Source organism: Scophthalmus maximus, chromosome 13 (assembly GCF_022379125.1).
Source record: "Scophthalmus maximus strain ysfricsl-2021 chromosome 13, ASM2237912v1, whole genome shotgun sequence".
NCBI lineage: Eukaryota > Metazoa > Chordata > Actinopteri > Pleuronectiformes > Scophthalmidae > Scophthalmus > Scophthalmus maximus.
The window spans coordinates 24288500-24316051 of NC_061527.1; the positions used below are offsets into that span (position 1 = coordinate 24288500).

The 27552-nt window shown below is 45.1% G+C and overlaps 2 protein-coding genes across 2 annotated transcripts; one reads left to right on the top strand and one right to left on the bottom strand.

Moving 5' to 3' along the window:
- Positions 1–9876: 9876 nt before the first annotated feature.
- On the bottom strand, positions 9877–19926 carry lmnb2 (lamin B2). Its single transcript, XM_035647349.2, has 13 exons — positions 19498–19926; positions 18074–18210; positions 17816–17972; positions 17057–17182; positions 16680–16778; positions 14597–14668; positions 14388–14513; positions 14055–14275; positions 12987–13218; positions 12807–12914; positions 12455–12574; positions 12261–12347; positions 9877–12057 (listed from the first exon to the last, which is right to left on the bottom strand). The coding sequence occupies exons 1-13, from the start codon at positions 19708–19710 to the stop codon at positions 12022–12024; spliced, it is 1734 nt and encodes a 577-aa protein (XP_035503242.2). The 5' UTR covers positions 19711–19926; the 3' UTR covers positions 9877–12021.
- Positions 19927–24714: 4788 nt separating this feature from the next.
- rpl36 (ribosomal protein L36) lies at positions 24715–27240 on the top strand. Its single transcript, XM_035647350.1, has 4 exons — positions 24715–24851; positions 25531–25625; positions 26443–26577; positions 27115–27240. The coding sequence occupies exons 2-4, from the start codon at positions 25533–25535 to the stop codon at positions 27202–27204; spliced, it is 318 nt and encodes a 105-aa protein (XP_035503243.1). The 5' UTR covers positions 24715–24851; positions 25531–25532; the 3' UTR covers positions 27205–27240.
- Positions 27241–27552: the final 312 nt, after the last annotated feature.

Sequence of the window (27552 nt, forward strand, 5' to 3'; positions counted from 1 at the left end):
GGTTCGGCCTCGTCGCACTCTGCTGCCCCCTCAGGTGGGAATGAGACTGCAGTTCTTCTGTTATGACCATAGACTATATATAAACAGACCATGGGTCATATGTGTGTGTGTGTGTGTGTGTGTGTGTGTGTGTGTGTGTGTGCGTGTGTGTGTGTGTGTGTGTGTTTGTGTTTGTGTTTGTGTGTGTATATATTAGTAAAAAAATATTGTCATGAGGTCCACATCCAACTTCCACAGGGAACTGTAAAGAGTTTAAATCCCCTACCAAAGTCATATCCAACACATCACTTATCCTGTATCACTGTACTCCTGTGTTCCAATTGCAACATGTCACATTTCATACATGCAATTCATTTTCTTGATAAAAAGGAATTTAAAAAAATATGGCCCTGGCATTTTTGGCCAATGCGGCCAACCACAATCGCTCAGACAACACCTACACCATCGTTGTGGTCCCCTTAAATAAGCCCACCTACTGTACTATTCCCCCACACCACTACAAAGCTTAGTGGTGAGTGCTTGTAAGTAAGAAAGTAAGTAACTCTTGACTGAGGTGGCTGTGGACGACAAAATCTCCATACTCCATGATACTAGTAATGGTATGAGTAATTGTCAAAGCAAAAATCTTGGTATACAAGTGTGTTTATATTCTTGAAAATACTACTACATGGATAGTGTGCTCTTTAAATTGTTATTATTTCACCATAACTAAAAATACAAGCCTCGTTTGCTATCATTTTTTGCAAACAATAGAAATGTTAACAAACCAACACATCTTTGACAAGGGAACCCTAAACCTAATGCTTTTAACTAGACATGTATTTCCTGAAGGAAATACAGTGCTTGCAAGGCAGCAGAAATACAAAACCTTAAAAGCATGAAGGTTTTTTAAGAAAGGAGAGACAGACAAATGACAGCCATAAATGAATTGCTGTTAATAATGAAGCTACTCCATGCGCACCTCCTCCACTACACTCTCCTGCTTCCCCTCCTCACTCTGCCCTCCCACGCCTGATCCTCTGTCTGATTCTATCTCTTCTCCTCCGTCTTCTCCTCCGTCTTCTCCTCTGTCTGAGTCTATCTCTTCTCCTCCGTCTTCTCCTCTCTCTGCTCCTCTCCTCTCCTCCCGGTGTGTGTGAGCGTGAGTGGTGGTGGTGGAAGTGCGAGTGGCGCGGAGATTTGAATGTTTCTTTGTTTGTCGGTTATCTCTACTGTCCTTTTTCATCTGTACTTTGTGCATGATCGGGTAAGTCTTTATTATTATTTATATTGTTTTTTTGAGAGATCGGAACTGTTTGTCTGGTCTCTGTTTGGTCTCCGGGAGGAATGGCGTCCTCCGAGACGCCACCTCCGTCGATCCGGCAGGGAGCGAGGATCGTCCCGCCGGACAGTGACAGCACCGTGGAGGAAGTCCTCCTGGGGGTCGGACAGCAGGTCGGACACTACCAGTTGCTCTTTGCGTCGCGGATGAACAGGGCCGTGGTGGTGTTCCCGAAGGACGAGCCGCATGTCCATCAGCTGTTCATCCGGGACATCTTCGTGCAGGTGTCCCCGCTGTCAGCTCCCTCCACGCGGATCGCCGTGTCCGGGGTTCCTCCGTTCATCCCCAACGAGCTGCTGGAGAGCGAGCTGCGGAGGTTCGGCAAGTTGGCCAGCGGGTTCAGAACGCTGAGCCTGGGATGCAAGGATCCCAAACTGAGGCACGTCCAGTCCCTGAGGCGACAGGCCTTCATGTTCCTGGACTCGCCCACGCAAACTCTGGAGGTGTCGTTCAGAGTCAAGCACGGTGACGGGCACTACGTGGTGTACGCGAGTTCAGGAAGCATCAAGTGTTTCGAGTGTGGAGACGTGGGTCACAAACGCTATGCGTGCCCTCACAGACAGACGGCGTCCGGCTCCGCGTCTGGTTCCGCTCACGCCGGGGCAGCGGCGGGTGATGCGGCGCCGGCGGCCGGTTCCAAGTCTGCGTCCGGCTCTGCGTCTGGATCCGCGTCCGCGTCTGGTTCCGCTTCCGCGTCCGGCTCTGCGTCTGGTTCCGCGTCTGGTTCCGCCGGGGAAGCGGCGGGTGATGCGGCGCCGGCCGCCGGTGACGCGGCCGGTGACACGGCCGGTCCCGAGTCCGCCTCGCCCAGTGGGCCTGGTGGGCTCGAGGTGGTGGAGGTGGAACAGACTCTGACCGAGGGGCAGCAGGCGTCTGTGGCTTCAGGAAACCTGAGCATCTCTCAGTGTGCAGGACCATCACAAGCACAGGCAGCAGTCAGGACTGAAGCAGACAGAGAGCACGGTGTGACCCCCAGTGAAGAACAGGGGGGACCCATTAGCCAGGCACCAGATCAGGGAGATGACATGGAGGATGACTCGGGGTCAGACACAACATCAGTTGGTGAAACTCCTGTCAAGAGCACTGATCTCTATTCACTAGAGGAAATTAACAACTTTCTAGATGAGACATTCAAGAAATCAGTGAAAGTGAGTGATCACTTCAGTGATATTGATAAATTCATCAGATCTGTCAGTATACTGAAAAGGGTGGTCGGGTTTGATCTGTTAGATGAAAAGAAACGCTTCCGACTTCAAAAGCACATCACAGCTTTGAGGAAGGTGTTAATAGTTCGACCTGTAAGAAAGACCAGGAAGTAGAACGATCATGCATCACATGGTGTTTTCTTCTACGTACGTTTCTCTCCTCGTTTCAACTTGTTTCCTTTTTTCTGTACTCTTTATGCGGAGCCTTAAGATCGGATCATTAAACATCAATGGAGGGAGAGACAGACAGACAGAAAAGGGCTTTAATTTCTGAATTTTCAACACTAAAAAATACAGATGTGTTGTTCCTACAGGAGACACATACTACTCCAGCAGACGAGACAGACTGGGGCCTTTGGTGGAAGGGCCCAGGGTCCTTAGCCATGGCACCAACTTCAGTGCAGGAGTAGCTGTGCTAATCAAAGCATCTGCAGGGCTAACTCTTGTATCTTCTACTGAAGTGGTGAAGGGCCGTCTGCTTATTGTTAGAGCAGAAGTAGAAAGCTCAGTTTTTTGTTTTGTTAATATTTACGCTCCAAATCAGGGAACAGAGAGAGTCAGTCTTTTCACACTCCTAAGAAATGAGCTGAAGAATTACCAGCAGGATCAGCTCATCATCGGTGGAGACTTTAACTGCACCACGGAAATTCACCATTGACAGGACAAGTGAGGGACCCCACCCACAGTCAGCTCAGAGCCTCATCACAGATATAGATCTGTTAGATACATGGAGAGTGAAGCATCCACAATCCAGGCAGTACACATGGGTGAGGGTCAGCAATAACAGGGTGAGACTTGGCAGGATTTACATCTCTCAAAGCCTCAGCTCACGACTAACACACAGCAATATCAGTCCAGTAGGTTTCACTGACCACCACTTCATTAGTGTAGAGTTGGTCATCTCACCAGGCAACAGGGTCAAATCACACTGGTTTTTCAACAATAAGCTCCTGCAGGACAGTACTTTCTGTCAGAGCTTTGAATGCTTTTGGCAGAAGTGGAGGGCTGAGAAAACAAATTTTAGCTGAAAATATGGTGGGAGGTGGGTAAAGCACAGATTTGTGTTTTTTGCCAGCAGTACACCTCCCATTCGACTGCTAGAATCAAGGCAGTTGTCCAGGAGCTGGAAACCACCATTAAAAACATTGAAGAGGGGTTACACAATAACCCAGACCCCTCAACAGGTCACCAGTTGAAGGAGAAGAGGTTGGCGTTGAGCTCCTTTCTGCCGGAGAGAGTGAAGGGAGCTCTAGTTAGGTCTCGCTTCCTTCAGCTCAAGGACATGGACGCCCCCACCTCCTTCTTTTTTAACCTAGAAAGGTCAGCGGCTCAGAGGAAGCAGATGACCTGCCTTCAGCTTCCAGGAGGCAGAGTGACCACCAGTCCAGGAGAGATGAGGAGCCATGCAATGGTTTTCTTTGCCAATCTCTTTGGGGCGGAAGAGTGCAGCAAGGAGTGCCGTGAGGAGCTCCTGGAGGGCCTTCCACAGCTCAACCAGGGAGAGAAAGCTGCTCTCGACTCTGACCTGACAATGGAGGAACTAACAACTGCTGTCAATCAGATGTCTTCCGGAAAGGCACCTGGGATTGATGGTCTCTCCTCTGACTTCTTTAAACAATTTTGGAACTCTCTGGGAGCTGATCTTCACAATGGAATGTTTCAGGACAGGATCACTTCCTGTCTCCTGTCAGCGAGCCGTGCTGTCTCTGCTGCCAAAGAAGGGAGACCTGGCCTTACTAAAGAACTGGAGGCCAGTTTCTCTCCTCTGCACAGACTACAAACTCCTCTCAAGAGCTTTATCAAATAGACTCAAAAACATTCTGGAAATAGTTGTACACTCGGACCAAACTTATTGCATTCCTGACAGATCAATTATGGACAATATTTTTCTTATGCGTGATGTAATTGATTTATGTAAATATCATAATTTAAGTGTTGGCATTGTTTCTTTAGATCAAGAGAAAGCTTTTGATAGGGTTGATCACTCATATTTTTTTTTCTGCACTCAAGGCGTTTGGTGTTGGTGATGGGTTTCTGGCTTGGGTTGGTGTATTGTACAGTGATGCACAGATGGGGGCAGGGCTGAGTCGGCCAATCCCAGTAAAACGAGGTATCAGGCAGGGCTGTCCTCTCTCAGGTCAGCTGTACAGTCTCGCTATTGAGCCACTACTGTGTATGTTGAGGAAGCGACTCAGTGGTCTCACAGTGCCTGGGTCATTCGGACTCGACCAGGATTTTCCGGCTCTTTTGGTCTACGCAGATGATGTGAACATCCTGGTTTCCAACCAGCAGGATGTTCAGAATGTACAGGACACCCTGTCGCTGTATGAACGAGCGTCGTCTGCACGGGTCAACTGGGCCAAGAGTGAAGCTTTGTGGGTAGGACAGGGATCAGGTGATGCCTAGTCTGCCTGGGGGGCTTGAGTGGGGGCAGGAGGGATTGAAAGTGTTAGGAGTGTTTTTGGGCTCAGAGGGTTTTCAAAAGAAGAACTGGGCGGGAGTGAAGGAGAAAGTGTGTGCTCGGTTGTCTAAATGGAAATGGTTGCTACCCCAGCTGTCCTATAGGGGAAGAGCTCTGGTGGTCAATAACTTGGTTGCCTCGACACTTTGGCACAAACTTATTGCCCTGACGCCACCGAGAGGCCTGATAGAGGAAGTTCAGAGAATCAATCGTGGACTTTTTCTGGTCAGGTAAGCACTGAATCCGAGCAGCTGCCCTCTACCTGCCTGTGGCTGAAGGAGGACAGGGACTAATAAACATCCAGGCAAGGATCGCATCATTTAGATTACAGTCAGCACAAAAACTACTTTTCAACTGTGTCCCGAGGTGGTGCGACACAGCCCGACTGCTGCTGAGGAGAGCTGGACGTTTGGGCTATGACAAGCACCTCTTCCTCCTACAACTTGGGGACGTGGACCTGACTGGGCTGACGCAGTTCTACTCGTCTGTGCTGGAGGCATGGCAGATTTTCCAGGTTACACATAATGTCAACGAGACTCCTGGCCTGTGGGTGTTTGAAGAACCGTTGTTCTTCAGCAACTTCCTCAGGACCCGGACGCTGCAGTCTGCCAGCCTCCGAGCCAACCTCAGAGAAGCTGAATGTACAAAACTAGGCCATCTGATGAGGGTGACGGCGACGTCAGTCAACAGACTGAGGGAGACCAGCAACATCACCGCTGCCAGGCTGGTCCACAGAGTGGTGGAGGAAGTCTGTGCTGCTCTGCCACCATCCTTGAGAGCACTGGCTGAAGACCGCACCCTGTGTGACCAGTGGAGTGAGGGGTGTGAGTACAGGTTCCCTTCCCTGTCCATCACCCCGGCTGTGGGGGAGTGGCAGGAGGGAGGGAACCAGCTGCTGTCCTTCACAACCCCTCACCTGGACACATTTCAGGAGGCAGGGAAGAAGACCCTCTATCAGGCCTGTGTAAAGACCTTGACTCTGAACTCTCTGGCAGGGATAGAGTTTTTCGGCCCAGACACTTCCCCGAAAGGCAGCTGGCGGTCCCTGTACAAGCTGCCCGTTGAGAAGCGGACAGCAGACCTCCAGTGGAGGATTGTGCATGGGGCGATAGCTACGAACAGATACAGAGCACACCTTGATCCGGAGCTAGGGGAGGGGTGTATCTTCTGTTCACACTCTGAGACATTGGTGCACCTGTTTGTTCAGTGTCCTCGCCTGTTGCCAATGTTTGATTTATTGAAGGTGTGGTTCCAAGGGCTTGGGGAGGTTTTTTCCTTTTCGTTATTTATTTTTGGACCAAAATACTGTGCCAAGAAGAAGACTGTGCACACTCTTTTAAACTATTTATCTGGTTCTGCAAAATTGGCCATATGGCTGACACGTAGGAACCGGGCCCAGAACGTGGGCAGTGTGGAACCCATGCCGGTTCTGAAAGGACTGTTGAAAGCCAGACTGCGGGTGCAAACTTTTTTTTCTACTCAAACTGGTCCTATGTGTTCTATGGTGTGAGTGTGTGTGATCGTGGTTGTTTTTATTGCGTCTTTGTCGGGTGTTAGGGAGTTTGGTGAGTGTTTGGTGTGTGTGTGGTTGGTGTCTTCATGGTGACATCAACAGCAATCTATGTTAAGTCAGGGCCAGAAAAGTGTTATGGCTGTGGGGAGGTGGGGCATGTAGTGAAAGCCTGCCCTGGGATACGTCAGAGACCAGCTGAACCTGACAAGGGGAAAGATCCACCGGGTCAGACTGAACACCAGACGCCGTCAAAAAAGGGGAAAATCCGAACCCAGCTGGTCCTGCGAAGAAAAACGATCCACCAGGTCAGTCTGGAAATCAGATGCCGTCAGGAACGGATGAAAGTCGGAAAATAGTTCAGTCTGAGGATGGGGAGACTCAACCTCAGACTGACCAGGAGGCTGGGGGCCAGTCAGTGGACAGACCTCACAGTCACACTGACGGACAGACCTGCACCGAAAGTGGGAAGTCAGCTGAGGTTGAGGAGGCTGAGGACGTGTCAGTAGACAGGCCTCCCAGTCACACTGTAGGTCAGAACCTAATGAAAGTGGCACAACAGCTGAAGATGAGCCAACTGTCGTCCCTGCAGTCCCAGCAGTGGACACAGTGAGAAATATTGAGGTTGTGCTGGGGCGAAGATGAGAATGTTCTCAAACTGACTGCGAGGAAAGGAAACAAAAAAACAGGAAAAGTGGTTCTCAGGCCAAAAGAGTGGCAGTGGGGGAGGAGGTGCTGGAGGAAAGGGTGGAGGAGGAGGGGGAGGGCGAGGAGACGGAGGAGACGGAGGAGACGGAGGAGGAGGACTGTACTACAGTCAGTCAGCCTCTTACTGACTCACAGGTCACTGTTGGGTCGGTGTAGGAAGAAATGTACCAGGTACACCAGGACCATTCTGAAGGGGTGACACAACAGACTGGACAGTGAAGACAGAGGGATGCTGCGGGACTATCTTCACGGGGCCGGAACCCCCTGATTGCGGGAGACCCTTTTCCGGACATTGAGCTCATCTTTCACCCTGTGTTTTGATGACTTTTGTCTTTGATTTTTTTTTTTAGTATTCTTTTTGAGTGTTTTTTAAAAAACGACCCAGTTTTTTCTGGTGAATTTTTTAATAAAAGTTGTTTTCAAAAAAAATCTTCTCCTCTCTCTGCTCCTCCGTCTGCTCCTCCGTCTTCTCCTCCGTCTGCTCCTCTCTCTGATCCTCCGTCTGCTCCTCTCTCTGATCCTCCGTCTTCTCCTCCATCTGCTCCTCTCTCTGATCCTCCGTCTTCTCCTCTGTCTGCTCCTCTCTCTGATCCTCCATCTGCTCCTCTGTCTTCTCCTCCGTCTGCTCCTCTCTCTGATCCTCCGTCTGCTCCTCTGTCTTCTCCTCTGTCTGATCCTCCGTCTGCTCCTCCGTCTGCTCCTCTCTCTGATCCTCTGTCTTCTCCTCCGTCTGATCCTCCGTCTTCTCCTCCGTCTGCTCCTCTCTCTGATCCTGTCTGCTCCTCCGTCTGCTCCTCTCTCTGATCCTCTGTCTGATCCTCTGTCTTCTCCGCCGTCTTCTCCTCAGTCTGCTCCTCAGTCTGCTCCTCCGTCTGCTCCTCTGTCTTCTCCTTCTCCTCCGTCTGCTCCTCTCTCTGATCCTCCGTCTGCTCCACCGTCTACTCCTCTGTCTTCTCCTCCGTCTGATCCTCAGTCTGCTCCTCCGTCTTCTCCTCTCTCTCATCCTCTGTCTTCTCCTCCATCTGCTCCTCAGTCTGCTCCTCTGTCTGCTCCTCTGTCTTCTCCTTCTCCTCCGTCTTCTCCTCCGTCTGCTCCTGTCTTCTCCTCCGTCTGCTCCACCGTCTTCTGCTCCTCAGTCTGCTCCTCTGTCTTCTCCTTCTCCTCCGTCTGCTCCTCCGTCTGCTCCTCTGTCTTCTCCTTCTCCTCCGTCTGCTCCTCCGTCTGCTCCTCTGTCTTCTTCTCCTCCGTCTTCTCCTCCGTCTGATCCTCAGTCTGCTCCTCCGTCTTCTCCTCCGTGTGATCCTCTCTGATCCTCCGTCTTCTCCTCCGTCTGATCCTCAGTCTGCTCCTCCGTCTTCTCCTCTCTCTGATCCTGTCTTCTCCTCTCTCTGATCCTCTGTCTTCTCCTCCGTCTGATCCTCCGTCTTCTCCTCCGTCTGCTCCTCTGTCTTGTCGTGTATAGGAGGAGTAGGCTGAGGAGCTGTTGTCAGGAGTTATCCAGGTCCAAAGTACTTATGTGACAGGGCTTCAGAAACATCCTTTGTCCAAGTTTCATTGCATGTTTCTTTTGAATGACATTTTATCCCAAGTGCAGTGTTTTATCATGCCATGCATGTTTTGGATTACATTTCATCTGGGTTGCTTTTAATGGATTTATTGATGAGTGTTTTAAATATTGGACTTAAATGTGCACATTGACCTGCGTGGTGACGCTGGGAGAGTCACGCCCCTAAACCACAGACAATGATTGCAGGATTCGCCCTCCAGTGAATTTTTAAGATCAAGTCTCTCATCAATTCCTTTTACAGATCATAAGAGATAATGACAGTATTACTTTGGCATTTTATTAGAGGACATCACAACCAAGTCCAGTTGCTCCTGATTCAACACCCTCTAGAGAACTATGACCTGGATGAACGAGACTCTCCACAGACATATTAGAGGACACAAATGTAGTACTAATGTTCAATGTTGTGCTCATTTAAGCCAAAGTCTTAATTCGTGAGACATTTACAAAAACACAGAACTTTTACATGCTATGATCATGAAATCAAACTTCATACTAAGTCCTTGAAATGAATGAGTTCTGTGAAATATCAAAAAACAAACAATATGTAGTCTGGAGTTTTTTTTCCTAAAGTATAGTCTCCTATGTGGTGTTCATTCTACATTATAGACAACTTATTGTTTTGAATACCTGCCTTATAAGTTATGAATTATCTACCATTTAAAAGAAGTTCTCTGAAACTGAGCAGTTTCTTCCTTGTCACTTAGTCCAGGTGATGATGCACCACAGTCCCTCTTGTGTCTCAGGTTGGGGATTTGACTCAGTCCTGTTTAATGATGTAATCGGTACCACATTGGTTGTGAAACATAATTGGATTACAAAATGCATCAGTTCAGAGAGTAGCCAACAACTTTAGATAAAGAGTTTATGGCTATTGGTGATCCATTTTTATTATTTGATCACGTATAACAAATATATTATATTATCAGCCACTGCTGCTGTTGGAGCTTCAGTAGTGAGAAGTGACGGTGTTGATCACCTCATCACCCGGAAACAAAGGTTTCAGTTGAACCAATCAGAATAAAGCTGTGGGTTTAAATAATTCCTCTGAGAGTTGTGACCTCAACAGTTGCGTGTTTCAATAAGCAGCAGTGAGACCACATGTGTATATGTAAAACATTTATTGTGTGTACAAAAAGTAGTTTGACAGTTAATCATGAACGAAACCTGACATATAGCATGCCCCCCCCGTCACATCTACATACACTGGAGTGGAACTAGTCACAGACAAGACATCCCAGTCCCTCCAGGATCTGAGCTGTTCAATATTATATATCAATACTAGTTAAATGTTTGCAAATCAGCTGCAAAATGCATCACTGTTGAAACATAACCTGACAATCATGCGTACTGATACGCAACAGCAGCGTACCAAAAAGAAAAAAATGACCCTCCACGTCGATACAGGAAGTCTTTGACATTCAAACCTCATTGTTTGACTTTGGCTTGTGAAAAAAGGTCTATATTAAAGTTTTTCCTTTTTTTTTTTAATACAGTGAAGTTTCACCGGCAGTTTCACCAGTCTCTGTGAAAAAGCTTTAGTAATCAAAAAATAATCATCTCCTGCAAATATTGCAGGGATTGGTTGAATTTCATGTATTCTGGAAGTTGAACTGAAAGGCGGAGGGTTCCTGGAGGGACTGAATTGTCAGCCTATATATTAAAAATCTTACAGCGTCACTGTTTTGTAGTGAAATTAAAAATCAGATCAGTATTAAATTCAGGGTCCCAGTCAAACACTGATGGACTCACGTAGATGTAAAGTTGATCTCTAATCAGTTATTAGACCGGAAGTCATTGCTCCTTTTTCATATGTTCAGTGAAGACTGAACATTCACTAATGTTTTTATCAAAATCCTGAAATATACCAGAGTATCAGTTTAGGACACGACCGCCTGTCCCATCGTCACCCCAGAAAGTTCTAAATACAAAATAATAAATGAAAGATTTCATGTAAATAAAAATGATTACATAAGACAATAAAGCTATAGAAAAATAACTACCAATGTAAAGCACGGCATACAAACACACGCTATAAAAAAAAAACTGAGTTTCCTAAGATGGCACACGAGGTGTGAGAGCGACACACAGATGGTATCACCTCAGACCCGGTGATACCAGAGCTGCTTCCGCTCTTCACCTTGCGTACTTTAAAGGATGGAGGCAACGTGAGGTCAGTTTAACATTGTCACACAACTGGTATTAGTTCAGAAAAGTCACCAGCTGAAACTCCGGCTACTTTATGGCAACTCCCTATTTTAAGAGCAGCTCAGCACAGGACATGTGACACTTGACATGTCCTGAGCTGGTGACTGTCTGAGAAAAACCTGAACATGGGAGATTTGAGTAACATGGCCACAAACATGCCACTCTCTTCCTGGTGGTGGTCTGTTGATTGACAGGTGACAGACACACGACTGACAACACCCGATGAGCTGTAAGCACAGGTCAACATTCCCCTTTCACTGCTGGGGATTTTGTTAACGTCACATTTGTTACAGGTCTTCACATGTTTTCATCCCAGTGTCAGAATTGCGTGAAATGCCCATGGTGCTGTTCTTAATGAAACTACACAGGAGTGTTTCTGTTCGCTGCAGCTCAGAGCAACGGTTCACATGTGGCTCCAAACCTTTTCATTAACTTTTCAAATGTGTGCTTCTACTTGTATTCAGATGAGGGTTTGAGTTCTATATTCATGGTGGTCATCAACACACGGCAGCCGTGGAGCTGCACATTCTGCTTTCAGCACAATCACAAAAGAAAGAATTTCAACGAATCAGAATTAACAACTGCAATTGTGTTCATCTTCGAAGGAAGATGTGCAAAGGGCCAATGTTTATGTTATAGGTGGGAAACAATCTAAGACCTCTTTGAATTTGGAGGGGAAAAAAAACAGTTTTCCAAAATCTAATGAAGAACTGCTCATCACACATTCACACTTCATCACATCATTATGGCTACAGAGAGGAGGTCCTCGTCGTCACGACTGTAATGTTGCCGCGACAGGTGAAATTAAATGTTTGCTATGGAAGAATAAAATGAATCAGCTGTGATCATCATCTAAACTTGATGCACACGTGGTGCACACATGATGCCTTGTTAAAGAACTTTGAGGGAAGGACTGGTATTAAAGCCCAGACATGTGGGGAACAGTAAAAAGAAAAGAAAAAAGAGCCCATTAGTCCAAAAGGTTCTTACATTGTCTCGGACAATAAAAAGACCTAATGGACCATCTCCGAGCAGGAGGCCTCACATGATGGAACACTCTCTGGACGACGCCTTGCCCTGCAGGACAGACAACAAGGTTCACATGGTCAGAGAAATATTTATTTTAATACTATAAAAGTGACTATAAAGCACTGGATGTGTTGGGGTGCATCAGTCAGCCCCCCCCCCCATTCATACAGTACAATCAATATAGAAATTAACAAAAGAGTAGGAAAAATGAGTTGATATCAAAGGTGATATGAATATTAAAGTGTATTCACCGTTTGTGCCACCTCCTCGTCCTCGTCCTCGTCGTCTCCGTTCTCCACCTCCACCTGAGTCTTGGTCACACTCCTCATGGCCACCTCCTGCAGGACAGTCGGTCCACACACGTGAACATCATTCTTCATATAGATATGTATAGATATAATGTGCTGGAGCTGCGGTGTACGTGGTCATGTATGGGGATCTCTACCTCGCCGTCAGTGTTGATCAAAGAAGTGATCATGTCATTTCCTGTGCCCCAGGAAGCCTGGCTCTTCCACAGCAGGTCAGTCGGTGGACTGTGGGCCATGCCCGCGTCAGCAGACCAAACCTGGAAACACATCGTGTGAGTGACCAGACTGTGTGTGTGTGTGTGATCAAACTCAAATCACACATTTGTTGGTTAGCAGTTAAAGTTATAAACGAGACACATTCTTTGATCTGCAGGAGAGATGTGATCAGGAAGATGGGCCAACATGTGGGCAAACACTTTCACATACCGCTCCGTGGCTGGAAGACACTATACTGACAAACACATCGTTGTGTACTTCATATTTTCTCACCGTGACCGACTGTCCAGCCTTGAGGACAAACTTTGGCGAGAACTTGTAGATTATTTCTTCCCCGTCATCAACCTGTCTCTTCAACCTCCAGCTTCCCAAAGGCTGGTCCTGTAAAACACAATGAAGCTTAAAAAAATATATTTTCTTACCACACGCGCAGACACAAACAGTTTTACACACCTGCTCAGTGTCATTAGTCAGTGTGACTGCGTTTCCATCCATGTCCGTGGGGGATATGGTGACGGCTCCACTGGCCGTCGCCTCCTCCGACACCAGCAGCTGCTCCTCCCCTCTCCCCACCTCGGGAACATCCCTGGCCTCCGCTCTCTTCCTCTTGGACGAGCGGGAGGACGAAGATCCTGTTATCCTGGAAACTGTGACTCGGGCCGATGGGCTGGGGGACAGCTTCAGTCTGAAAGAAGCACAGCAGTCCAGGTGAGTTCACTGTGAATTCACGGCTTTTCCATTATAGTGGATATAGACAGGACTTTTGGTATTTCATTAAAGATGAAATTTTTGACCACAAAACTGTGATCAGTGCATCCTTGAGTCTGAGTGGACATTTGAGTCGGATGTATGGGACAGTCGGGCAGACGATCAAACGCACATACGGAGGGAAGGACAAGCTACAACATCAGATGTGTAATAGATCAAATACTTCAGTCTTCACAGTAGATATACACAGAAGAGCAAACACCAGCCTGTTCACTGCCAGAAGGGAGACAGAGCCTCAAACGATATTTATGACTATATAGAAAAAAAATACTGAACAACACTATATTCGTGATTGCAGCTTGCAGGCAGCAGCATTTATTAGTGCAAATTTAAGAAAGGCTGGCTTTTCCAAATAACTACTATACAATAAAATGTACCTCCAGATGTAAACAAACAGCAGCAAAACAAACAAAACTTCAGACACTCACTGATTATGAAACTAATATAGTAATGCTTTCAAAACTGAAATAAAAGATGCCTCGTATCTTTTTTACGGATTACCAGTGTTTCGTAAGTGCGCCATACGCCATTGCGCCACTGTTTCATTGATATCGCGATATCACACTCTCTTCTCTCTCACACACACACACACACACACACACACACACACACACACACACACACACACACACACACACACACACACACACACACACACACACACACACACACACACACACACACACACACACACACACACACACACACACACACACACACACACACACACACACGTAGCTACACCTGTTGTACCTGTGCTCCTCTCCCTCCAACAGCTTCCTGTAGGCATTGATCTCCATATCCAGGGCCAGCTTCACGTCCAACAGCTCCTGGTATTCACTGAGCTGAGCGTTCATCCTCTCTCTCAGCTCACTCATCTCCTGATCTCTTCCTTCAATGGCGTGGCGGTGCTTGTCGCGCTCTGCTGACAGAATCTCCTCCAGCTCCCTGATGCGATCCTCCGAGGCAGACACCTACAAACACGCGCACACACCCACAGGCAACACGTCATCAACTGGTGAAGCCAACTGGCAGTGCAGTGTATGAACCACAAAGGCAGAACGAGCTGATTTGTGTGAATCGTACCTGTTTCTGCATGGCGTTCAGTTGATATCCCAGGCTCTCGATCCTCATACGGGACTCCTGCACCTCCTCCCTGGCCGAGCTCACTGCGTTGTCATTCATCTCGGAGGACACCTTGGCGTTGTCCAACTGGAGAGAGAGGCCGACACAGACCAGGTGAGAGCCGGAGCATCAAGACAGAACGGATACAAACATCTCTGATGATGACTGACCTTGGCCTGGAAGGTTAGCTCAAGTTCTTCCTTGTAGAGAGAAACTTGTTCGTCATGTTGCCTCCTCAGGTCCTGGTGGAATCACACAAACCTGATTAATACTAATTCTCAAACTATGCCGAAAGCTTGGGCAACCTTGGGGAAATATTAAATATTAAGCAACATTAAGTAAGAAAGCAGAACTCCAATATTAAAATTGAACATTTCTAAAATGTTAATGCACTGTTATTTTTTTGTATTATGACTTGTTGCTGTGGAATCAATCACAAGGCAGATCTAAGTACAGTTAAGATCTGATCACTGAGCAGATTCGGAGGGGGGCTGGCTGGGACACGTGGCCACATTGAAGGACCGCCTACTGCGCTGACGTTCTCTGACCTGCTACAGTTTCATAATGAGTCTAGGGTTGTCAAAAGTATCCATACTTTGATACTAATTATATACCACGTGTTTAAAACGAAACGATCTCTGATCATCTCAGTATCGCAAATATCGAAGCCTACAGGTGAAAAGCTTTACCAGAGGAGGGAACTCCACAATTTTGGCTAAATATCTGAAGGACGGGCAGCCTGTCAGTTTCAAAGAAATTGGAGAGCTAGTGTTGCGTTAATATTATTTAATGTGTCATTTATAAAAGCCAGGTGGCTTACGATGCTGCGAACGGTAACGTTCGCAGACGTCTTAACATTAACTATCATTAACTTGAGCTTTTTATCTGAGGTCAGCTCAGTTTGTGTTTCTGTCTCTGCTGCGGTGAAGAAAGCAGGAGAACGTCGGAGTGCACGACATGAACTGTGACTTTTTATTTCTCTTCTGTGGTGGTGAACACAATAATGTTACAGCCTCCGTTACAGTCAATATGTGTATCTAGTCACACGTTACTGTTCTGTTACCGCAGCAACGCGCTGGTACTTATTTCAAACACTGACAGAAACAGCAACACTCGTTCACTGACATTGTGGAATCTAGAGCTGCAACAGTTAATTGATTCATCAATTAGTAATCGATTACGAAATTAATCGGCAACTATAAGTAGTTTTTATGAAAAAAAAAGGGCTAAATTCTCTGATTTTAGCTTCTTAAATGTGAATATTTTCTCGTTTCTTTGATCCTCTATGACAATAAACTAAAAATCGTTGGTATGTGGACAAAACAAAACATAATGTCTGGGTTTTTGGAAACACGATCGTCATTTTTCACCATTTAGCGACATTTTATGGACCAAACAACTAATCGATTAATCGAGAAAATAATCAACAGATTAATCGACTATAAAAATAATCGTGAGTTGCAGCCCTAGTGGAATCATCATCACAGACATCTCTTCTCTAGTCTGTTGACATGTTCACGTCACTCAACAGACGTCACATGATTCGTCTGCGTCCGTTGGTAAGGCATCTGGGAAATCATAAATGAACCGAGAGGTCCCAAACTTATACACAAACCAGTATACCCCCATCGGTTCATAATACTTGTTTGAAATCAGGACTCGCAAATCAGCACTTGAACACTATGTGTGAACTACCAATGACCTCTCTATTTTAAATCTTTCTTGCAGTGATAATTTTCACAAATTTTCTAATGTTTGTGAATATAGTGCAGTGAAGTTTACCATGAAGAACTAAAAATGTGCTACAGCCAATGTATTGTCACAATACAATCATCATTTTATCGTAGAACTGATTCTAAATATTTATAACATGACTCCTGTCACGCAGCCCTACCAGACATGACAACATGACAACAGAGAGGACAGTTGTACAACTGTCCTCTCTCTCTTTCTCTCTTCTCTCCTACTGTCTCTCCTCCCACCTTCTTTCTGCCCACCTCTCCTCTCTCTCTTCTCTCTCCTCACCCCAACCGGTCGAGACAGATGACCACCCACAACTGAGACTGGTTCTGTCAGAGATATCTTCCTGTTAAAAGGGTTTTTTTTCTCTCCACCGTCGCCAAGTGCTTTGCTCATTGTGGGATTTGTTGGGTTTTCCCTGTAATATTGTAATATTGACCTCACTATGTAAAGTGCCTTGAGACAATGTATGTTGTGATATGGCGCTTTACAAATAAAATTGAATTGAAATACCTGTAGAGCTTGAGCCAGTTTGAACTCATAGTCCTGTCTCACTCCAGAATCCACTTCCACGATCCTCTGCTCCTGATGACGCCGCGACTCACGCACCTCCTGAACACAGAGACAGAGTTCTGAATACCAGACATTTCATGGGTTTGATCTATTCAAACAATGTTACTGCTTTTTGAGTGACACAGGGTTTCATGCTTTGCTCTATTTTTCAATAAAAAGTGCATTTTAACACTTTTTTTGTAACTTTTGACCAGGGTTTAATCATTTTTCCATGGATCTTTATTATATATAATATACAAGTTCCTGAATTGCTTTTATACAAAAATTCAAAATTTTGTTTATTAGTCATTGACTTTCATAAATCACACATGTCTTACCTCTTCAAACATGCTCTTCCTGAACTCCAGCTCTTCACTCAGTGATTGGCTGCGATTCTCAGAGTCAACGCGCATCAGTGTCTCTGCCTCCAGCTGCCGCTTAGCAACGGCATGGCTGTCTTCTGCCTAAACACCACACAACGCCATAGAAACACACATGGACACTTAATAAAACTGGCCAAACCCCCCGATTGATTAGAGGCTAACCTCAAATGATTAACAGAGAGATATTGATTGAATGTATATCACACTGTGCAGGATAGATCTAATAAATATTTGGTCGCAGTACGATACCCGTTTGAGGGATGTCAGAATCTTAAGGAGCAACTAGATTTGGTTGTAGATTCTTGAAGACATTCTACCTCTCACCCAAAGGGCTTCTTCAGTTCTAAATAGGTTGTGGTTAAACTCAGGTGATTGACCTCTGTGGGGTGTGGTCAGTGCTCCTTATTGCTCTGGGCCGTTTCAGCAACTGTTGTTGGAATGCTCCAAGCTGTTTCAACGATGTAGCCGCAGTTGCTACATGAGAACCGGGTCGTACATTTCTGATCGTGTTAAAATTTTGCAGAACAAGGTCTTAGCTCGCTAAACCTCCAATGACAGCATGACTCCAATTCCCCCAACTATCGAGCCGGAGCTATCGTGTCAAACATTTTTATAAACATATTTCATAATTTGGTGCGGGTCAGTTTGCCTGAGTGTTTAGCACTACGGCCAAGAAACATGGCTGACGTTAACGGTCCACCGTGCAGTACACACCTTAGCCAACTGGCTCTTGACATCAGCCAGCTCAGAAGTCAAAGCTGCATTCTGGCTTAGAGCTGTAGAAAGAGCAGCCTCGCTCTTGTTCAGCTGGCCTTCCAAACCAGCGGCCCTGGACAGCGCTGCCGCGAGATCAGCATCCTTCTTCTTGCCACTGGAACACATAGACAGGGAAAGAAGGTTATTGCCTCCAATTGGCTGACGACCCCGGCGAGTGAGCCTGTTTCAAAAATGCTGCCCTGTGTTCTATATTACCTGCGTGTGGCTTCATCCAGATCAGCCTGAGCCTTGCCAAGGTCTATCTGGAGCCTGGCTCTCTCTTTAGCTGTTTCATCCAGAACACGTCGAGCATCAGCTAACTCCGCCTCATACAGAGCCTTCAGGCCGGTCACCTACAGAGAAGGAAAACACAAAAATGTATCACGAAGTGGCTATTAGGAGGGGAAAAAGGAAAAGTTATAATTTGATTGAATTTACATTAGAACTTTCAATAACAAATTAACTATATCTGCGACTTTAGCAATACCAATATGCCACACTTAGCATTCAGGGAGAAGGCAGTGGACATTCTCAGAATGATGTAAAGATGGACTTCCACCAGTCATGACCAAAGTATTCCGAGAACAGTATCTCACACCTGCTTGAAGAACTTGGGACGGCTGTGAGGAAGCTCCGACATCTTTCTCCCTCATTTAAAATCAAAGCCCCGTCCCACACCACACATCAAACCATCTCTGGAGTTTGTTCATGTAAATATAAGTGTTCCGTTGTCTTACAACAGAAAGAGAAAAACAACGCCAAACGGACTTCATTGGGAATGTGTTTGTATAAGGAGGCCAGGAGCACAGGGCAGAATGTGATCACACGAGGTGATGTCATCAATATGGGTTACATCCTCTAGGGAGGACTATCCACTGAAAGTTAGCGGTTTACAGCAGCTCTTAACGGTTTTCAACTGCATCCTCGATTCACACATTGACCCTACGGTAGAGTCACAAGCTACATTCCGACCATGGTTCTTTACATTTCAAAAAAAAGCGGCCTTGTTAACGATTAGCTGGACCGGGACGCAAGTTGTCACCGCTGTGCTGGTGGATCAGATGAGGAGGACGAGAAGCTAAATACCAAATGTAATAACGTTGAAATTTAAGAAACTTCACAAGTCGATGTCCACCACTGTCCAGTACAATGGTCTGTTGGTGACTGTCTGTTAGTCCGAGGCTCCAGCAGCAGTTAGCATCAACCGACACACCATCGAACTCACCGGAACACGACGCACAGACGCTGCTCGGTGTGAAGGAGTACACCATATCAAAAAGACACGGGTACCAGTCGTAGATCGGGCCGAACCCCGACCTCCAGAGACCCCCCGGGCCCGCTGTGATCGGAGCGCCGGAGTCGTGGAGCCGCTGCAGTGATCGTCTGTGATGACGAACCGGCGCGAGGAACGTGAACGAGTCCGTCTGCACGTGTTGAGGCCGGCTGCTGCCGCAACGACTGCTTCATGGTGCTTGGGACTGTCTGTGCGCGCCTGTCTGTGTGCGTGCGTGCGTGCGTGTGTGTGCGTGGTTCGAATAGATTCACTAAGTGTGTATTTACCAGTTCGCTCAGGGACCCGACTACCGCGCGGCCGCGGGAAGACGAGGGCGAGCACTTCCAACTGTTCCGGTCAGACTCACCTCTCTTGTGGTCACCTCCTCTTTCGCGGACACTTTGACCATCAACCGGTCGTTCTCCAGCTCCAGGGACCGGACGCGGTCGATGTACACGGCCAGTCGGTCGTTCAGGTGCTGCAGATCTTGTTTCTCTTGCAGGCGAGAGATGCGGGTCGGGGACAGAGGCGTGGAGGCCGCCGGCCGGCCAGCTTCGCGGCTTGGGGTAGCAGTCGCCATGACGGTTCTTTCGATAATCCGCAGTTCGCTCCGCCGCTCAGCGCGCAAATAGAAAAACAAGCGTATCGGCTGTTGTCGTGAGTAACAAGGAAAAACAGATGGTGTCCTCTATCAACGATACGACGTCTCTATGACCATACAAAGCCTCACACATTCGCCTGGCAAAGTGGTTCCAAGATGGCCGGCACCGCTGACAAGACCGCGCCAAAAGCAGGGTATGCTTCCGGTCTCGCAACGCATGATGGGAGAATGTGTGTGGTTTTCAGAGCTCAATGCATTCATGAAGGAAAGACACTTTCTCTCTCTCTCGCTCTCTCACACACACACACACACACACACACAGAAAGTGAGGACTGGCCCAACTGTCCTCACTCAATTAGATCTGGACTAAGAATGGTACACACACGCGCACGCACACACAGGAAGAAAGTATTGAACTGATGGGATTTTTTAATTAAAAACACAGTATAAAGGGAGTATTGTCAAAATTAAAAGCAAAACATTTGAATTATGCATATACAACAGACAAAAGATGAGGTACGGTTGCATCGTGACCCACACAAATTTTACATGGAAGTGACAACATCAAATATTAAGTTTGCTCTAAATTTTTGAAAACGTGACATTATTTTTTGCTTATTGTTAGTAACAAACCTAAAGAATTTTCCATCAATTATTTGTATCCCCTTAAAGTACTACTGATTTGACTGCACCTTCTGACCCATTATTCCCAAAAGAAAAACACACATTTCCCTCTCCGACTCCTCCAGGCAGAGTGATGCATCCATCTCATGGCTTTCTATGATCAAATAAAGGCCAAAGCTTTTGTATTGAAAACATACAAATAGAAAAAAAATCCTCTTTAACTTGTTTCTAATACTCCTGACACATTCCTTATAACTGTCTACCCCATATTCTAAGAATTGAATCTAATAAAAAATATTTAATACAACCAAGAATACATTCACTTCAAATATTTTAGTTCTGAGATATTTGCCTTTTCAATGTATTTTCATCTCTTTCCCATTTATGGAGGCCTTATTTTCCGAGAAGTTGGCATACTTTCTTCTTGTGTGTGTGTGTGTGTGTGTGTGTGTGTACCATTCTTAGTCCAGATCTAATTGAGTGAGGACAGTTTGGCCGGTCCTCACTTCCTGTGTGTGTGTGTGTGTGTGTGTGTGTGTGTGTGTGTGCGTGCGTGTGCGTGTGTGTGTTTGTGCATGTGCGTGTGTGTGTGTGTTTTGGGCGTGGTTTCCAGTTTTCCTGCTCCTGCCATTTTACTCAGTGACAACATTCCCTTGCAGCATGACTATATTTTTATCTATATCAGCAGTTAATTCTCTTTCTTAACTGAATCAACAATAAGTATTCTGAGAGAGAAACTGTCCACTATCATGGCTGGAAACTGTATAGTGTAAATATACAAACATTTGGGATAGCGAATAATTTCTTCAAACTATAAAGCATGCTAATCACAACCGTGATTATTATAATACAGTAATGAGTGAACACTTTGATCATCCACCCTCTTGAACTCTTCCCACCTGCACCTGATTGAGTCAACTTTGGACTCTGTATGTAGTTCACTCCCTTTGTTCTCTGTCAGGTCATCTGCTCTGTTTCTGTTTGGATGCTGTGGGTTTGCCCAGTCACCTGTGCGTATTTTCTGATGATATTGTGATAAGCGTAAATGCATGGGGCTACTGCAGTACTTTACTGCCGTGAAGTTGTAAAGATATTCACAGATTTGGACTTCCCGGATCAATTAGTAACAAAACCAAACGTTGTTAAAACACAAGCACGGCCTCCTCCCATTCAGAGTTAGGTACACAATGAGCAACAGCATCATTTTCATCCAAACGATCCAAATCTTGGCACTCAGTTACAAACATGATGTTCCACGTTATAATAATATGTTTTCATGCCCGCTATAACAGGATACTGATCCTTTTTTATTTTTCTGCCATGGCAGCAAAGCTCTTCTGTATATACCAATAGCAAGCCCTTGTCATCAATGCTGAGTGTGGCTTATGGGTACCTTTAAGAATTTCATATTTAGTTGTTAGAAGGAGCAGAAACATACGTAAATATGTCAAAACTTAGACCTTTGATAACAAATATATAATAAATCTGGACAAGTGGAAAAAAATATCAGGAGTGATGTTAATGTCATAGAAATGTTGATGGCACCACAAATATTTTTTACTCTGAATCTTAATGTGTGTGTGAATGAGTGAGTGTCACTCATTTGTCCTCAAGACGAGAAAAGAGTCACATAAAAGCAATTCATCTGCCATTTACATCTGGCTCATGAATCTTAAATAACAGAGATGGTGAAACAAGTAAACTTCAGATGATCTGGCATGCAAGACATTTGATGAGAGACTGCAGGAATTTTGAAAACAATATATCACATCTAGGCTTCACAGGATGAGGGTAGTGAATGGCAGTGGAGTGTCACAATCAAGGTCTCAAGGTAGTTCTAAGGATAATAGTGATTACTCTTATATCAGCAGCTGACTGCAGAGGTACAGCTCCTTCACGGGAGCCTTCTTCTGTCTTCTTCATATTGGTTGTCTGCAGCGATGTCAAAGTCATTTCATTGAGCTTTTTATTTGCTGTTAAGTCTGTCTGACATTACCAGAGTTGCAGATGAATTAATAAGGCTAAACCTGTCATACACACCTTGAGGGTACATCTAAGCAACATATATTGATTTCATGGATTACAAAAATGTAATTTTAGTCAGATCTACTAATGCCTTAATGGTGGGGCAGAGATATTGTAAGTCTTGTGCTCAGAATTCCCCAATTTCCTCTTTTCAGGAAAAGGAAGTGAAATACCCAGGACTGGCCGAATCAGTCACCTGAGCTCAGTCCGACTGAGCAGCGTTCCACTTGCTGAAGTGGAACGCTGAAGGGGCTGCAGTAAAGCTCTGAGTGAGAATCACCAGGGAAGATTCAAAGAGTATGATGATGTCAAAATCTGACTGCAGAGGATTTTACACTTAACTCCCCGTTGACAAGAAACTGAAAACTAACCGGTTCAGACTGCACCTTAGTCCTTGAATCAATAAAACAAAATACAAAATATCTAAAATGGAGCACTCTAGCTTTCGTTAGCCGTGATGTTGAGCTGTGATGAAGTGTATTGCAAGTCAAACATATAGAGGGATTATTTTAGGAGAGCTTTAATCTCTGAGGAAACAAGCCTGTGGGCAGATGAACAAGCAGATGGTGTGAACATATGGTCCACAGTTTAATCTGATGGTAAAAAATCACTGAGAATTCATCCGCATAGTGAAATCTTTAAAAGTTCTAATCGCACATACAAAACCCTTTTTCTCACAAGATCTCTCATGCAACGGACACTGTGGCTTTGCTCTCATGTGATGCAGAGGTTTTTTTTTATATCTTAGGAACGAGTTGTGATGGTTGCTTACAATACTGATGCTGGCGTGAAGGTTACTTAAGGGTAAGTTCAACAAACAGGGTCCTGTCACATTCACTGCACATTTCTGCAGTATATAAGGGAACTGAGCAATATCACTGAGATTTTATAGGATTCAAAATCATACCATGTTACAATAATCATAAGTATTGCATATAATCAATGTCAATAAATGAATTAAAACCGAATGTATTTTCCCTAATAAATAAACAGAAAATGTTTTGTGTCTGCTACAACTTTCAATTCTTTTAAATCAAGGCTTTTCTGTTTGCTCTTGTCTTTTGTTGAGTCAATCAGAGGCTTTTTATTGATTTTTTTTTTGATTTTTGTTTATTTTCCTTTTCTATTCTCCTAACTGTAATAAGGATAACATTACAGAACAGTGAGGGATGAAACTAATTGGGGCAGAGCAGGCAATCCCACAGGTGACAAACACTCAAAGACAAGAAGAAAAACTATCATAGAAACAGATCTTTTTCAAAACGGAAACATTGACAACAAAGCAAGAAACAGCTCCAAGGAGCAGAGCAGGACGTACTGGTTTGATCTTATGTGTATTAAACACAGCCTCAATGCAACAAAGGTTATTCCACAAGTGAGTTCCAGATAAGATTAACTGCCCTTGCACCTAGTGAACTGTTTAAAGACAAGATCTGAGAAACATGTCCATGTATCCCAGACGCATGACATATCTCAGCCCAAACATTTGGACCTGTAATTGAGTCCAATCCTATAGTCAGATGAGGGACTGGTGTGTGGCGACGAGAGCTCAAGACACTTGAGGCCTCGCAACGCATGATGGGAGAATGTGCTGGGGGAAAAACCATGTTAGAGGAGTTGTAACATATTCATTATTATTTTTCACTCCCTGCACTTTACATAGTCATTTTTATCCACCACAACTGTGTAAGTTATCATCCTGTGAAATACATTCTTTATCCAGTGCAATCTTATCTTATCAATAAACATAGCTTCAAGAAAGGTTGTTTTTCTTGCATCATGATGAGTTGCAGAAAACATTTTTAATGCTTTGTAGCAGAAGTTGATGGTGTAATATTTCCGTCGTCAGTTCAGTTTGCAGTGTTTTGTCAATTCAAACTCATTTGCAGCTAATTTGTTTGTGTGGCTTTCACTGCCCTTTAATAACCTTCAGTAGGTCAGGTACTGTGTATCACAGCTGTGCGGATGTGTCCTTCAGCAAAACACTGAACCCCCAACTGCTCCTGATGCTGTGTCATCAATGGTGAATGAGATATGCAGTGTAAAGCGCTTAGAGTGCAGTCCATTTCATTTGCATTACTTAACATTGCGAAATATCTTTCAAAATTTCTCCCCATTTCTCAGGAAATAACATTTAATCTATGATTTCATAGAATGTGGGGCAGATGATCAGACTGTTTTTTTTCCCTTTTATGTTTTAATTATAAAAGATGGACGGATGTAGGATTCTACGGCATTGGTAAAAATATGCGCTCAACTTGTTGGTACAACATTATTGTTCCAACTTCCAACGCAGAACACTAGTCAAATGCGATAAGAGTCCAATCCAAATTGACCAACAGTAGCTCATCCACGCCGATAGGGGGCTCTGCCGGCAGACGTGGCTGAAGTGTCTTCCGGGTCAGACCTTCTATCACCCCGCCTCGCTCCCTCGACAGTCCTTCCGGCCTGACCGCCATCACAGAGAGCAGGTAGGATCGTAATGCTGATAACTATCCGTCTAAACTGATGTTCAATCTTCACCATCCGTCGGTTTCTTCCTAATAAATTGAAACTACCAAAGACTATCGGCTTTATTCGACATATATGTTCAGTATTGTAGCACATTAGCTAACTGAACGGAGGTAAATTTGTAGCCGCGTTGGTAGCTAGCGAGTAGCTCCGGGTGTGTTCGTCCACCGAAGGCTTCACAGCAGTACTGCAGCAGCTCCTCGCCGATCATGTGTATGGTCCCAGAGAGCCTTTTATTCTCTGGAGGCGCCACCTGCCGCCGTAGGGTGCAGCGGAGCCGGTGAGAACTTAAATGGACTCTGCCGGCAGCCGTAGATCGATTTTGGCCTCGACGTGTCTGGCTTTGATGAGGAGGACCAGAACAGATCAGTGTAGCGTGAACCATGACCACGGTCGACCTGGAAGAGTCTGTTCCACTCGTCGTCATCACATCCACTCAAACGATGGAGGGTGGTGGTGCAGGTGCATTATTATGATGAAGGAACTGCTGCACAACAAGTGGCAGGTTGATGTCACCATGCTGCCAGTGTTTCAAAGATAATCACCGCAAAGGAGGCGGGACGCCCCCTCTTTGCATCAAAACAAAGTTGTTTACTCCTGTTACTGACTGAGTGTGTGTGTGTGTGTTGTCTTCTGCAGACATGGCTATTCGCTACCCAATGGCCGTTGGCCTCAACAAAGGTCACCCAGTTACCAAAAATGTGACTGCTCCCAAACACAGCCGCCGGCGTGGGGTGAGTATCTGTCAGAGCATCCTCTGTGACCTCAAGCTTTGAAGGGAGACGTCTGTATGGTGTTCATCTCCCGACACAACTGACGATTTCAACAACATGCTTTGTGGAAGTGATTACAAGTGGGACAGGAAGAGTGATGAGGTTTACATGGACAGGAACATTTTAACTCTGGAATCTATTCTGATTAAGACATCCTTCTAATGGAATACGCTGATCATATTCCCGTGTACATGTTGCAGAGCTTAGTCGGATTAAGCTGTCACGTAGGGCTGCGACTAGCGATTATTTTCATTATCAATTAATCTTAGTCGTTTGGTCCATAAAATGTTGGTTGTGTTTCCCAAACCCGAAGGTGATGTTTTGTTTTGTCCACACACCAAAGATATTCCGTTTTGCTTTCGGGAAGGAGCAAAGAAACCAAAAAATATTCACATTTAAGAAGCTGAAATCATAGACTACTTGAACCGAATAATTGATTATGAAAATAGTTGGCGATTAATTAAGTAGTCGATTACTAATCGATTAACTGTTGCAGTAAACACAATATATGATTAAGATTGGAATTTACCCCATGTCTCAATTTGTCTTTTACTTTTTGAGAATGAGTTTGTTTAGTTTAAAGTAAGATTACACAACAGCCTTGTTCAGACTGAGACCTATCATAGCATCTCCACTCAGTCTAATACATAATGAAGAACAAGGTGCTAATGTGACGCTTATCGTGATTTGGTACTATCCAAAAAAACAGAGTAGAACTGCTGCGATGAATTGGCCTGTGTATGAAAGCTTGATTGTAACATTTGTCTTTCCTGTGCAGCGTCTGACCAAACACAGCAAGTTTGTTCGGGATATGATCCGCGAGGTGTGTGGCTTCGCCCCGTACGAGAGGAGAGCCATGGAGCTGCTGAAGGTGTCCAAGGACAAGAGGGCTCTCAAATTCATCAAGAAGAGGGTGAGTGTGTGTGTGTCAGTAGTGTCTGATAACCACACGTAGCATAGTATATATGCTGTTGCCGCTAACTTTGTATTTACTAGTCTGACTTAAAAGGGATTTTTGGGGCCGTTATCGATATTAGGGAGTACAAGGTTTCCAATACAATACATTGGCCGAGGTTTGATAACGTCATCTTAAGAATCATTGTTGGATGAATATATTAATTAAAAGCGATGTTATCAAATCTCTTTGACAAAGAAATGTAATTGAAGCTTGATATTTTAGTTTAACCATAAACCTTGTAAATAGAAAGAAAACACAAATACAACCAAATATATAGAACTTGAATTAAAAAAATAAACATCCTAAATCTAAACATAAATGGATTTTTTTTTCCTGCATTGTTTATTCTGTAAAATCATAATTTAATTTCATAACAGTAAACGTAAGAGCTGATGCGACGTGTCTGTGAATGGCTCAGCTGGTCGGTGCATTACAGTGACGCCACAGAGAGAAGCTGAGTGAGTCGGTCTAACGCTGCTGTCTTTTCCTCAGATCGGAACTCACATCCGGGCCAAGAGAAAGAGGGAGGAGCTGAGCAACGTGCTGGCTGCCATGAGAAAGGCTGCTGCCAAGAAGGACTAATTTGTCACCTCAATAAACGTTTGATAAACAACAAAAGCCAGGCTGATTTCGTCTTTTTGTTTCTTTAGCCAATTTGTTAGTGGCCATGTTGTGATATTCCATGTCCTGCATATATGGGAATCCCTGACAGGCAGTAATCGCCACCTCGGGTCTGTTCTGTCTCGTGCAGCGCAATCTGAGAGGGACAATAAGTTGCATTGAAGTTTTCCTGTAGGATTGCATTACATTGTTTGTACTGTCTTGCTGTCGGTGACTAAATGCATTTGTTTGTAGCTGAAATGGGTTGTAAGCGATTTTAAACCAACATACATTTTGCAAAATTCCGCAAAAAAAAAAATCTGTTTTGAG

What these genes read in the sequence shown, in the direction of transcription:
- lmnb2 (XM_035647349.2), bottom strand. Translation starts at nt 19,710, where the DNA reads ATGGCGACTGCTACCCCAAGCCGCGAAGCTGGCCGGCCGGCGGCCTCC. An exon ending in TGACTAATGACACTGAGCAG is followed by an intron (nt 12,915 to 12,986) that starts GTGTGTAAAACT and finishes TGTGTTTTACAG; the next exon opens with GACCAGCCTTTGGGAAGCTG. An exon ending in AGGCTGGACAGTCGGTCACG is followed by an intron (nt 12,575 to 12,806) that starts GTGAGAAAATAT and finishes ATGTGTTTCCAG; the next exon opens with GTTTGGTCTGCTGACGCGGG.
- rpl36 (XM_035647350.1), top strand. Translation starts at nt 25,533, where the DNA reads ATGGCTATTCGCTACCCAATGGCCGTTGGCCTCAACAAAGGTCACCCA. An exon ending in AACACAGCCGCCGGCGTGGG is followed by an intron (nt 25,626 to 26,442) that starts GTGAGTATCTGT and finishes TTTCCTGTGCAG; the next exon opens with CGTCTGACCAAACACAGCAA. An exon ending in TCAAATTCATCAAGAAGAGG is followed by an intron (nt 26,578 to 27,114) that starts GTGAGTGTGTGT and finishes TCTTTTCCTCAG; the next exon opens with ATCGGAACTCACATCCGGGC.